General features: G+C 57.3%; 1 protein-coding gene across 1 annotated transcript in view; it reads right to left on the bottom strand.

Moving 5' to 3' along the window:
• The window catches only part of SORCS2 (sortilin related VPS10 domain containing receptor 2), a 458,218-nt gene that overhangs the window by 171,923 nt on the left and 272,345 nt on the right, over positions 1-13,950 (bottom strand). Inside the window, 1 exon segment of the mRNA XM_041753851.1 lies at positions 10,603-10,702. Coding sequence (XP_041609785.1) covers positions 10,603-10,702 — 100 coding nt within the window.

The raw sequence follows: 13,950 nt of genomic DNA, 5'->3' as shown, positions 1-13,950 counted from the left end.
GGTTTGGAGAACCGGCCTCCCCTCACTCCATTCCACTAGGATGGGCTGACCTCACCCCCAGAGGACATGGGCCTGGGTCTGGCTAGTCAAAACAGCAGCTCCCTCTGGTCACACTGACTGCTTTAAGAAATGGGGCCCCTGACCCAGCCCAACATCTGGAGCCCTCCCTGGGGTCTGTGTGCAGCACCTATTGGGAAAGGACCCCACCCCTTCTAAAATCCAGGTGCTAAGGATCAGGTGTGCCTGATTCCCAGAGATCATCACTCCAGCCCAACAGCAAAAATGTGCCCAAGACTGAAGCCAAGACCTAGGAGAGGCTGGCTGAGAGATGGGGGGACAGAGACACCAGTCACCAGTAGAGGCCCTGGGATCAAGCCACGGCTGAAGGAAGATACCCTTGATCATCACAGCGACATAATCCAGTATGTTCCTCTTCTTGTCTGAGTGGTATATGTTACTTGTAATCCAAGGAGTCCTAACATAGCACACAGTGTTAGGGTGCATATTTACACCACGACTGGTTCATCAAAGGCAGACAACTAGAACAGAGAACACTAGAAATGGAAGGCCCCACGAAGGCCACATGAGGACGGACAACTGCTATGTGACATGGGCACTGCCACTCTGTCCTTCTGGCACCCAGGGTCAACAGCACTGATCAATCAGGCCATTCCCTCCCACTGAACTAACACGACCCCCAGGTCCCTCCCTTGACCTCCATGGAATAAGACCAACTGTAGGAGTAGATAGATGTGATAAACCTACTGCCAACCAGACTAACTCCAAGGGAGGGGAGGTGGCTTGTCCCAGCCTCCCCACTAACCCGCGGGAGCACTCGAGACGGCACGGTCCCTAAGCCTCCTGCAGTATCTGACGATTTCTCTTAGCATGGGAATGGGCAGCGCTACCTCGTGGAGAAGCCATAGGACTTGCCAAATTCCTGGATATCAGGATATTCATATAAGAGAGGAGGAGGGGGTATGATCAGTACCTTTTATTTTTTTTTAAGTTAAATTCAGTTAGCCAACATATAATACATCACTAGTTTCAGATGCAGAGTTCCATAATTCATCAGTTGGGTATAACACCCAGTGCCCATCCCACCACGTGCCCTCCTTAACGCCCATTGCCAAGTGACCCCATACCCGCCAACCTCCCCTCTAGTGAGCCAGTTTGTTTCCCAGAATTAAGAGTCTCTCACGGTTTGTCTCCCTCTCCGATCTCTTCCCAGTTTTTTAAATTAAAGAACACAACTGCCAACGTTTGGTGATAAGCAAATGCTAAGAAAATACATACAGAGGGCTTTGGGTGGCTGTCCGCGGTCTGTGTTTCCCCGAACCCTCCAAAGAGCCAAGGTGACAGGGTGGGTAAAAACCCTCACCTGCGTGGGGGCCCAGCCCCGCCGCACCGCCCATACCACCCTGACCCTGGGAGCTACGTCACCTCTCTGAGCTGCAGGACGAGGACACCTGTGGCACCCAGCTGTCTGCGGGTTCGGTGGGATGATGCTCTGTGGCTTCAGCAACAATGTCACAAGTCAGCAGTGGCTCGGTGTCCAAATCCACACACAGCACACAGATAGCACATCTCATTCAGCCTTTATGGGCAAGGCTCAGAGGGGCTCAGGAAATTTCCCGATTCCCAGTTGTGCCTCATTCCAGGAGCTGCATCTTCTCTGTGATATAGGCGAGCCGGAGTCTGGGGCTGTGCTATGAGCCCCACCTTCCACACCCCGGGGGCCACCAGAGATGCCTGCTGCCCGAGCCAGCACTACTCCACCCAGCCTTACTGCCGGCACAGGGCCACCACCTACCTACCTGCCAGCACATGCCTGCCCCACTGTCCCCCTCCAGTCCCCCATGTTGCAAAGCTCCCTCCATTCCCCCAGAGAAGCCCTATAACCCTGTGTGTTTTTCTGGCTGTGGATGGTAACAGAACCAAGAAGTGGAGAGGCGACCTGGCGCCGTGGAACCCAGTGGTGGCCGGCTCTCCAGGGGCCACAGACAGCATGGTGTCTCTTAGGTCCCCCAGCTCTGGGACTCTGGGATCCTGGGTATGCACAAGTTTAAACAGTACACATGCATCCTCCCATAGTGATGGAGTCTGAGTCCAAAATCAGTCTCACTGGGGCTGTAGTCGAGGTGTTGGCACAGCTGAAGGTTCCAGGGGAGAATTCATCCCTTGTGTTTTCCAGTGTCTAGAGGCCATGTGCATCCCTTGGACCCTGGCACCTTCCACTATCACAGCCAGCAGTGGGGTATCCTCCTGTCTCCCTCCCTCTCCTGCCTGCACCCCCACCCTCGCTTCCAGGGGCCCATCCCCGCTCTGACCTTCCTGCCTCGTCTTACTAGCCTGCCCTGACTACCTTGGGCCCCCCTGGACAATCCAGGACAGTTCCCCACATCCATGTTCTCAGTAGAACTCCAACCGCTTGGGCCCCTTTGCGGTGAGCAGTGACGCGCTCACTGAGGGCTGTGGTCTCCGGGGTGTTCGGTCTATACCACCTTCCAAAGACTGAGTGAATCCAGAGTCTCTCTCCCTCTGCGTTTCATCAGTTGCAGAGCCCTGAGGCCCAGGAGACACGCTCTCTGAGAGGCGAGGCCCCTTTCTCTCCGCTCTCCCACAACAGCTATGGGCTGGAAGACAGAGTCATCTTCCGCCCATTAGCTGAACATGCCAGGGGTTCACTCTATTTCTGAGACAAAAGCCTCTGTACATCAACAGGCCCAATTGAGCCAATTTTCTTCCGGACAGAGGAGGATGCCTGGCTCTCAAGGGGATGGAGAGCACTGGTGATTGGAACAAAAGGCCCATTTAGCCCCGTGCCCACCTCTCAGCCCCTGGCAGGGCTCTGCTCTCTGGTCTGTCTCTCCGTCAGGCAGGGGCTCCTCCCCCACCCTCCTAAGTCACAGACCTTGCAGGGTCCAGCTCAGGTTTACTCTAAGTGCTGAGTTGAAGGCAGGGGTGAGGCGTGGGGACAGCAGGGGTGCTCTGGGCTGCCCTCCAGGGCCCACCATCTTAGGTAATGGCACCCCATTCACCCAGTGCTCATACCAGAAGGTAGGGGGCACCTAAATCGCAAAATGTCTTCCCACCCTGTCCCTGCCCCCTGCCATGATCTCTGCACATTCACCATCTCTCACCTGGGTGTGACTCTACAGGTGTCAGAGCCATGCAGCCAACACAGGATGGGTTTATTTTCAGAGCATGGGGCCAGACTCATGGGAAAGATGCACACAAGGCGTAGATTTGGTACTGGTGAGGTCCCAGTTGTGTGCTGGTACCGTGCTCTGGATGTCACATGCACTGGCCCTGGCTCAGTGGGGCAGGGGCATGGCCTCCTCGGTGCTCTAGAACCCCAACACTTCATCTCTGCTGCCACCAGGCCGGCTGCTGCACCATGTCATGCACCATGTCGTCTAACCTCCAACCCACTGCGTGAGGTGGGTAATGCTGTACCCATCTCACATACAGAGACGCGGGCAGCAGAGGGGAGACACTGGCATCCAAGCCACCTCAGTAGTGGGTCTCCCCACTCTGTACCTGGGCCCCTTCCTCCTGACACATTCTTCACTGTTGGGCCTGGGAACAGGGAGCTGGCTGGCCATAGGAGCAGAGCTACCTGCTGGCTGCTCGGGACACCTGTAAACATGTGCGAAGATCACGGGCTTCCCAGGACCCCTGCATTGCACCTGAGGATCCCCCAGGATACAGCCCACAATGACACAGAGGCGGGGCTGGTGCTCTCCAACCCAGACCTGATGAGCCAGAGATCACCCACTCGGGTGCTTGCTGAACGCAGAAAAGGGTTTGCAGTGGCCACATCCACAGGGCCTGGGCTCCATCTGGAAGGTCCTGGCTCCATCTGGAAGGCCGACTACCGACTACCACGACCGGCCCCAGATAGGAAACAAGGCAGGGGTGAGGCAAGAGGACCACTGTGGGGAGGGGCGGGGCCTCCACGGGGAGGGGCGGGGCTTCCATGCCAGGGGGCAGGGCCTGCGCATCAGGGAGGGGCAGGGCTCCCACACAAGGGCTGCAGGGCCTCCACCAGGGAGGGGGTGGGCTCTACACCTGGAGGGCGGGGCCTCCACCAGGGAGGGTATGGAGCCTCCACACCACCAGGGCAGGCCCTCCCACACCAGGGAGGGGGTGGGGCCTCCACATCAGGAGGGGCTCCTACACCAGGGAGGGTGGGGCTCCCACCCCAGGGGGCAGAGCCTCCACACGGGGAGGGCAGGGCCTCCGCAGTAGGAGGGCGGCACTTCCACACCACGGAGGGGCGGGGCCTCCACACCTGCGGGCCCTCGGCTGGAGACCAGGTTTACAGGCTAGCAGGCCAAGGAGCCGAGCAGAGGGCCCAGACCCAGACGGAAGAGAGCTCGAGGAGCCAAATGTGAGCTGGAAACAAGAAAGGCTGACCTACGTAAGTAGACCAGAAAGACACCCAGGTACAAAGAGCAGAACAAAGTGTGACTTTTGTCCTGTGACACACTGCAGCTGCCAGAGGACGCAGACAAGCCACAGGCTGTAGAACAACTAAGGAGCCTGGGTCTCACCTTGGGCACAGGATGCAGGTGCACCAGGTGGGCGTGAGGCCCGGAGGCAGCGCTGCCCAGTCATCCTGGCAAGAGCCCTGAGCGCAGAGAGCTTAGCTGAATGGCAGCACCGGGGTTGGACTTGGCTCCCACGCCTTCGCCCTCTACCTTAGGTTCCCTCCCACTGGGGGGGCACCCTTGTCGCCCCAGGATGGGCTGCTCAGCATCCGAGCACAGCTGCTCAGAGAATTTGTGTGTGTGTGGGGGGTGGATTAGTGGAAAGTAGCATGGGTCCCTGGGCCTGGGGCAAATCCAGACTCTGCTGCTCACCGCAGGGTGGTTGGGAGGTCACGGCTTCCCTCTGGTCCTCACTTCCTTCACCCGGGCGATGCGCAAAGCCTCAGCTGGCACTGCCGTTGCAAGGATTTGAGACAACACACCTGAACCTCTTTATACCAAAGCTGACATGCGAAGGGGCTTTCAGAAACTCGGGCGTTTTTTATCACTATCAGTCCTGCCTCTGCTGAGTGGATTTCTTGCTCTCTGAGACACTTTGAGCTTCTTGAAGGCAAGATTTTGTTTTGATTCATCTCTCCATCCTGAGTGGCACGTGGCAGTTCCTCAGAACATCTCAGGTGAGTGAACAGAATGAACACATGGATGTATTGATGGACATCTTGTCCCAACCCTGTGTGTCTCCCCTGGGATGGGGAGACATGGTGGTGCCTGGGCCAGGGGGTCCTGGTGTTTAAAGTGGGAGCATTCTCCTGGGTCACCAGGTTGAGAAAGACTTTTTTGTTGAAAATGTGTGTGTCTTTTTAGTATTCAAACCACCGCTGATGTAGCATGGAGTAAAATGAACATTCATATGAATTTTTAATATAAACCACGATGCTTGAAAGCCATCCCATGCCCCAGCCAGCTCCCGCGGGCCATGTCTTCATACCTTAGACCTGTGCACTGTGGTATCTGTGGCCAAGTTAGAAATAGGCAGCTATCCGGAGCTAAGGTGGGGATTGCAGACAGAAGGCCCATAGGGGATGTCTGGGGATCGTCAGGGCCCCCGGGGCCAGAGGTCATGCCATGACAATAGTCGAAGGCCCTACCCATGCACAGGGAGGCCAGGGAGCTCTGTTTTACTGCAGGAGAGGCAAAAATAAAAGGGAATTCATTTTATAAGACAGGTTGCAAAGTGGTCTCTTAAGAAGCTATAAAGTGCTGCCTGGCCTGTAATTATTGCTAAATGGACTCCTAATAGGATTCACATCTTCCTGCAAAGTCTATCCATTACCCTAACCGAAGAGGTAGGCACGCATCCACAGGCACCCCTGCAAATTAGGGCCCGATCTTCTCTCAGCTCAGACTCACCCCAGAACAAGTCCTCTTGATTTTCCTCCCACAAACCATGGCAGGAGAGGTTCAGTTCCTCAGCCCTCTTCCAGACCCTCAAGGTTCTAGAAGGTTCGAGCTGTCTGTCCAGTTCACCCCGGCACCCCAGGGCCCAGCAAGGGGCTTCTACTCTGAAGAAATAAATATGTAATCCAGATTTGTTTTCTATAAGACTGGATGAAGGGTCCTCCCGCCCCAGCAGCAAGCACACAGCCTGGCACGTCGTAGGGCCTCAACCCACATCTGCTGAGTGGGTGCGCGCTGGTGTTGAGAGGGAGCTTGGGGGCCCAGCTGAGGCCCGGGATGAACCACGCAGAACTGGGGTTCTCCTCACATGTGTCTCCTTCCCCAGCCACCATTCTCCTGCTGGGATGGGAGCAGAGGAGTCTAGAACATCCAAGCTGGAAAGGGCTTTGGAGAATCTCGAGTTCAACCTCCTTGGAGAAACAGGACCTGCCCAGAGTCGCCCAGCTCAGCCATGCTCAGACTGGGCCCGCTCCAGCCCCGGCATGTCAAGGAAGGCCTGTTCCACCCTCCAGAGAAGTGGGCTGGACTGCACTTGCATGGACCTGGGGAATCCCGTGCACTCCCCAGAACTTTGCTGTGGGGTGCCTGGTGAGCTCAGGGTAAGACACAGTGTGCTCCAGCATCTAGCAGACCCAGGCACAGAGACACAAACACTCACTTGCTTTGGTGAACAGTAAACACTTTTCTACCTACCAGTTGGGAGAGTCTGGATACATCCCCCAGCTGCCCCGAGCCTATTTTCTCACCTGGGTAGTGCAGGTGATGGCGTAAACCCCCAAGTTGTGCCCCACCTCCCCAAAAATAAATGGATATGACTGACATCTGTTTTTGGCCCAGAGCCTGGCACACCATGAAGAATCACCGTGGGATGGCTAAAGAATCAAGAAGCCATGAATGAATGAATAATATAGCACAGCGATGGAAGGACAATTACACCTCATAGGAAATAGAAATCTCTTTCCCCGAAGGGCAGCACCCCATCTCCAGCCCAGCCCGTGGCATATTTCCCGAGGCCTGGCTGAGCACTCAGGACTGTGCCCAGCCGAGGACATGGAGGTGAGTACGAGTGGTCTGCACGGGCCGCTCCTGTTCGCTCAGATGCTCCTTCAGAAGTTTGAAGACCAAACTTCAGGGGCTCAGTGATTGAGCATCTGCCTTTGGCTCAGGTCAGGATCCTGGGGTCCTGGGATTGAGTCTGGCATCAGGTCCCTACAGAGAGCCTGCTTGTCCCTCTGCCTATGTCTCTACCCTTCTCTGTGTGTCTCTCATAAATAAATAAATCTTATTTATTTAAGCCACCGCGGATTCCCTGTCCCCTACATGCTCTGACCCCACACCACTCTTTGCTGTGACAGTGACTGGGGCTTTCTGCTTCTCAGTGCATTCAAATCTACATCCCATGGAGCCCCCACCTAGGCCCCTCTCCTGCAGGGCAGCTCCAGGAGGCACAGCACCACCGCATCCCCGGCCCCCATCTAAGTAGTTCCCACGTATCTACTTAGGCACTCCACACTCAGCTGGCATGACCCCATGTGAGGACAGGGAACACAGGCAGGGACGATGGACATAAGTGCCCAGGGCTGTCCTCCTGCCAAGCGGTGCAGCCTGCTGCTCAGAGCTCAGGCCTCTGCTGGCTACCTCCCAGACCTGCGGCCACCTGGGTCAGACACCTGTCACAGACACCTGACAGGGCCCCCATTCTCTGGGCCGGTTCTTGTTCCCCAACAGACACAGCTGACAACTGCCACCCCATGTGAGTATGAAGCACCCCAGAACCACCTCTCCTCCTCACAATCTCTGGTGGTTGGTAAGGAGAGGACCTCCCGCATTTCGAAAGACAGTGGTCCTAGGAACACAGGTGGGGGCTTCACTTAAGCCAGGCCATGTTCAGAGCACTTGACACGCAGCACCTCATTTAAGCCCATCAACCTGACAGTGTAGATACTACTATTACCCCCCTTCCACCAAGGAGAAACTGGGAGCAAAGGGTTTAGGACTTGGCAAGGTCACAGAGCTGGGGGGCTATGGAGGTGGCCCCAGGCGCAGCCTGACACTCCAGCAAGAGAAGTAGAGGAGTCAGTCTCCGGGCTGCCTTCCTGCCTGGCACATGTGCCCCGACTTCCTTCCAGTTCCCAGTGTTTCCAGTCAGCTGTGCTGGGTACCCCTTGCTGCCCAGCTCCCGAGGCCCAGAGGAACAAACCTGCCCTCACTGCTGCCCCCGCCTGCCTCTGAGACAGACACCCATCCTGTGGGCTCGTGTGTGCCTCAGTGGGCCTATTAGTACCTTCATCCCCACCAGAGGGAGGGTCAGCTCAGTCCTGAGGTGTGTTGGGGGGCGAGGGGTGCTGCCATGGGAGAGGTCAGACCCAGGACAGGCCTGGGACCTGCCTGCATCCGTGACTGGGCTTTCCAATCCTAGAAGGAGGGCCCATGGGAAGGGGGCCGAGGATGGTGATTCCATCCAGAGTGGGTGTGGCTGGGCAGGGCAATGGAGGGAGAGGGGAAGCTGGCCTCCCTCCAGTCCACCCTCAGAACGGATGTTGCATGTCTTCTGGCAGCCACCATAACAAGTCACTGCAACCAAGCAACTTAAAACAACAGAAATTTATCCGTACAGTGGAGGCCAGAAGCATAAAACTGAGGCATCTGCAGCCTGCGGTCCTATCTGGAGGCCCCAGGGCTGAAGACTCTCCTGGCCTTTCCCAGCATTTAGGTGTCCTCCCCCATCCCCAGCCTCCACCCCCGCCCCCTCCCTCCTTCTGGCGTGCGCCCTGTGATGACAGGGGCTCACCTAGAGGATCCAGGACCACCTTTCAAAGTCCTTAGCTGCATCTCTGAAGTCTCTTTTGCCATGTAAGGTGACAGTCATGGTTTCGGGACTGGGAAGAGGACAACTTTGGGACCCATTTTGCAGCCCCCCACCCCACAGTGACATTTACGAGCAGGACGTAACTCCTCAATGATTGCCCTGGGCTCAGAGAAGTGAGAGGACGTCAGGGAGGTTCCTTACTGGGAGACATGGCAAAGCAGGACTGAGTTCGGGACCCCCCCTCCCCGAGCCCAGGCACCGTCCCCTAGGCCTCCAGGCAAATGCAGGGTGACCAGAGCAACCCCAGGAAGGAGCCCCAGGCTGTGTACACACAGGCCTCGAGCAGGTGGGTGGCTCTCCCACTCTGCCAGGTGCATGGGAGCTCTGGGGGAGTCACTCATTCAGCAGGACCTGCTGCCAAGTGTGGCACACACTCCACTCTTCCAGTGTCGGCCGAACCCTTGGGCTGCCACAGGACCCCACCAGACCCAGACTTCTACCCCCATTGATATTTTCAGACTAAAATGCAAATCCTCATAAAACCTCTCATGGGCTCCAACTGAGCCAGGTGGGCCTGTCTGTGTTAGACACCACCGTCTCCCCGCTGCTTCCTTGCCCCTGTGCTGCCTGCAGGGGAGGCTCTGCAGGGTGTCCCAATCAGAGCCCCCCCATCCCCCAGGCTCCCAGGTGACATGTCTCCAGGTCACCCACAGTGACGTCACCCTTGGCCTGCCCAAAACGCCCGAGCCAATCCAGAAGCCCCTTCACTGTGCCCCCTCCCACTACAAGCCTCATCCTTCCTGTCCACAGGCCAGGAAACCGAGGCTGTTGGCTGTTGTCACCACTATCCTGCCCGGCCTCCAGGTAAAGGCCTCCCTGATCTCACAGCCTCAGAAAGCCCGCTCTACGCCTTCCCTCATTGCTCCCCAACTTCTCATTTCCAAAGGCGAGCACGGCCTGCAGGGACGGCGCTGGCCCCTTCCCCGGTACCTGAGGACCCTCCTGACTCGGGACACACAGAGGATGTCACAGGCTCTTTGTCCCCTGGACCTTTCATTTAAGTCATCAGAGCCACTGTCAGTGCCGTGGGCCCACCTCATACCGAGGGAGCGCCAGGCTATGGGTTCCAATCTCCAACATCATGATTTGATTCTCTGTGCCAGACGAGGTTACCTCCCCTTTCCCATGAGGCACCTGATCTGTCCAAGTAAGTCCCCTCTGGTGACACTGAGCTGCTTCTCCAGACACAGCCAAGCACACAAGTCCTCTCTACCACCACCCCCCCCCCCCCCCACCGGTGCCTCCTCCAACCTTGTTCTGGGTCCCAGGTGGCTGGGAAGCCAGCACAAGTTTACACATGGGTGTTCCCCAGAACCGGGCAGGCAGAGGCAGCCTGGGAACAACGGCTCTCCCGATGCCACAGCCAGGCAAAGAGCGGTCAGGAGACACGCTCAGACCAAGAACACAGACAGTACAGCTCAACTGAAAAACTGAAGCCAAATCAAAACCAAATAAAAACACCTGCCAAAGACAGGACCTGCTCACAACTGCCTTCCAGAGACCAAGCAGAGACCTTCCTCCACTCCGCAGCACCCACCGGCCCCGCTGCCTTGCCCTGGATGCTGTCTGCAGGGCTAACAGAAGACAGACGCACCCGCACAAGCGCTCACGGCCTTCCACCGACGGCCCAGCTGGCCATCCTAACAGTTAGCAGGACAGATCACAGTGGAACCGGAAAGGGTGTCGTGGGAGAGGTGGTCATGTCACACACCCTGGCCAGGGGCCTGAGGCTGGAGCCCGGCCGTGCAGAGTGGGCAGCTGCCCCAGTATGCCACTTACCTTCCTCTTGTTCGTCGGGCAAATGTAGAAGTTGTCGATGACTGTGGTGACGCCAGGCTGGAGGGTGAGCTTGGTGTAGGACGTGCCAAAGTCCGAGGACCTGGGGGAACAGGACAACAGGTGTCAGCCAGGTGTCCCTCCCTCCAGGTGCAGGTTTACCCAGCCCAAATGGCAGCCAGCAAGGGCTGCACACCAGTGTGGACATAGCACCCCATGACAAGCCCTGCCCAGGAGCGGCGTGCCCCAGGTGACAGGGAGGAGACGGGGCTCCCTCAGCGTGGCCAAGTGCTCCAGGTCTGGAACTGCGCGTGGAGTCAGTGAATGCCAGCCAGTCTCCCCACGGGGTCCCCTCCTCCGTGGCCTTCCACAGCCCTCTGTCCTGTCCCTAAGTTTATCTTAGCCCACCGGCCACACGTGTGTCTGTTTATGAAGGGCCTCCCGTGTGCCAGGCACTCTGTCCTTCCATCTTTTCGACTCCTCGAAAACCCTTAAAGACTAGGTCACTATGTCTCTCTTGCAGGTGCCCCAAGGATGAGGAGGAGGCTCAGCGCAGGTAAGCTCCCGCCTGAAATCACTCTGCTAACCAGTGGCTGACTCAGGATGTCCGAGCTGGCCTGTGCCACTCACGGCTGGCATCCTGTCTGCTCCGCCGAATGATCCTGGGGGGTGGGAGGGATGCACCGCACCTTCCCCCCTGACCACACGGCAGGGGACAGCAGACAGGATGGAGCTCCGGGTGCTGCTGGAAGCCAGGCCCCTGGCCCTGTGTCTGCCAGTGAGTGCTACCACCGCTAGCTTCCCGCCAGGGCATGTGCTCCTCACTGTGGGCCCACATCCCTGTCTGTAGCATGAGGGGTGCAGGACAGGATATGGGGCTCTAAACCCCCAGTCTGTGCAGTGAGAGGGGGAGACAAATCAGTTGTCAGATAATTGCACATTGGTTGTTTGGAAGCAACCGATACATCGGGATGTGGGATTAATTCCACATTGAAGCTTAAAACCTCCGTGACCCTAAAGCCAATGCTCCTTATTATCACACCATCAAAATGTGCTGTGACTGCAGAGCAAGCCTGGCTGCAAGCCAGAGCCAGCCGGGTCCACCTGAACCCCAAACTGGAACATCCAGGACTTTCGGCTTCAGGGCTCTCCTTGAGCTGCCCCTTCTTCTGATATGGCAGGGAAGTCACCCACCAGGGGACAGGGCCTGTGGTGGAAGCCACTGCTACTGAGCTCCTGCCGTGCATGGCACCCTAGGGCCCAGGCCTCCCCGCAATCACCTCTGTCTCCTCCCAGCTAAGACCTGCTGGCGGGAGTGCAGCCCCAGGGCCTTGGGCGAGAATTTGTGGCATGTGCAAGGGGGAGGGGGGCGTCTGCTGGAACCCTGGCATCAGGCCCCACACCCCCTTCCCCCTCCAGGGGCTGCACGAGGCAGGTGTTTCTCAGGCTTTCCCAGTGCTGTCGGGACCCAGGGGCCACCTGGGACTGCTCATCATAAATGCCTGCACCATCGGCACGTGTCGGGTGCCTTCCACATCTTTAGTAGTCTCTGCACCAACAGACTCCCTCCCCCCGCCCAGATCTTCAAGACAAACCGAAGCTCCAGGAAGATGTGCTGTGTTTACTGCCCTGGTGCCTAGTGGTCACCTGTCCACCTGTCCCCAGGGGCCAAGTCCCTCGCTGGCCTCAGGGCCACAAGGGCCTTCCCAGACCAGGACAGAGGGCAAGTGCTGTCCCCTGACTCTTGGGGGTGTCTAGTAGGGGCCAGCCCCCTCCCCAGAGTGGGCCCTTGACTGCCCTTGGACTCCCCAGGGAAGCCCTGCTCCAGAAAACCAACAAGGGCTCCCGGAGGGGTGATTCAGGACACACTTATTCTCCAAACCCCAGAGAACTGATTTGCTTTGAGAAGGAGGGAGCCAGAGGCCCATTAGCAGAGGAGTGATCAGAGACCCGGGGAATTCGAGTCTCCACAGAAACCAACAGCTGTGTTTCCAAGTTTGATGCATGGAGCCTCTTGGCCTCTCTGCTGTCCCTACTGCCACCAGCAAGCTGAGTCTAAGACCTGCCCATGGACTCTACCTCCCAGATACCTTGTCATCCATCCCTGACACCCACCTACCTCAGCCTAGGTGCTTCCCCAGGATCCAGCCTCCCCTCCCCCCCACCCCGTCCCTCACTTTCCCTGACCAGGTCACAGGATCTGCTCACACCTGCCCACTGTCCAGGGCACCTGCTAGTGTGGGCCTGCAGGTGGAGCAGGTCTAGTGGGGCAAGGGAACGAAGGTGATAAATAAGAAAAATATAACAGCCTCAGGTGTGGTCAGGCCTGGGCTGGAGCAGTCCATGGGATTGCTGTCTAGAGAGTCAGAGAAGGCTCTTTGGACACCAAGATGTTTGGGCAGAGACAGGAAGGAAGGGAGTATGTGCCTGGCTGGGGCAAAGCCATTTGTACCTGGCTATGTAATGTCCCCCAGAATTTGTGTCCACTCAGAACCTGTGTGACCTTATTTGCAAACAGGGGCTTTGCAGATGTAATTAAGTGACAAGGACATCACACAGTACTGGGTGGGCCCTGATCCAATGACCAGATTCCTAAAAGGAGGGGATTTCAACCTAGGGACACCCAGACACACAGGGGGAGTGCCATGTGAAGGTTCACACAGACAAGGGATGCCAAGGATTACGGGCCACAGCCAGAGTCTGAGGGCAGGCCCGGGACAGGTTCTCCCCAAGAGCCTCCAGAAGAAGCCAATCCTGCCAACATCCTCAGCCAGGAGAATATGTTTCCGTTATTTCAGGCAGGCCAGTGAGTGGTCCTCTGTCACGGTGGCCCTAGGAAACTAACACAGCATTCCAGGTAGAGGGGAGAGCAGGTGCAAAGGCCCCGAGGACAGGCTAGCTCTCCCTCCTCCTCTTGGGACAGGTGAATGAGTCTGCCACTGCCAGCGGTGACTGAGGCATCAGGAATGCCTCACCCCATAGGACGATGCAGATCCAGTTCCCCGGTTAGCCGTGAACCTCAGATTCCAGGCCTCTTGCCAGAGGCGGGGCCCTCAGCTCACTCACTCACTCACTCTTTCATCCAGTATTTGTTTAGCTCCTCAAAGCCTCCAGCTCCACACTACAAGCAGGAATTCACATCTCTTCACTGGGTCAAGTTTGTTCGTGGCACACATGTTTACAGAATACCCACTGTGCACTGGTCCCTTCATCTCACCGTAAGCAGGACACATGCTGTCCTGCCCTTGGGGACACAGAGAAGAGCAGACAGGCGGTTCTAGGCAAGCAGTGATGCCAATGGACACATCCAGAGAACCTTGGGAGACTCTCGGGGGATGTGAAACCGACCGG

This window comes from Vulpes lagopus, chromosome 4, assembly GCF_018345385.1.
Source record: "Vulpes lagopus strain Blue_001 chromosome 4, ASM1834538v1, whole genome shotgun sequence".
Taxonomy (NCBI): domain Eukaryota; kingdom Metazoa; phylum Chordata; class Mammalia; order Carnivora; family Canidae; genus Vulpes; species Vulpes lagopus.
Note: the sequence above shows the minus strand (reverse complement) of the source record. Positions and strands in the feature narration are given on the sequence as shown.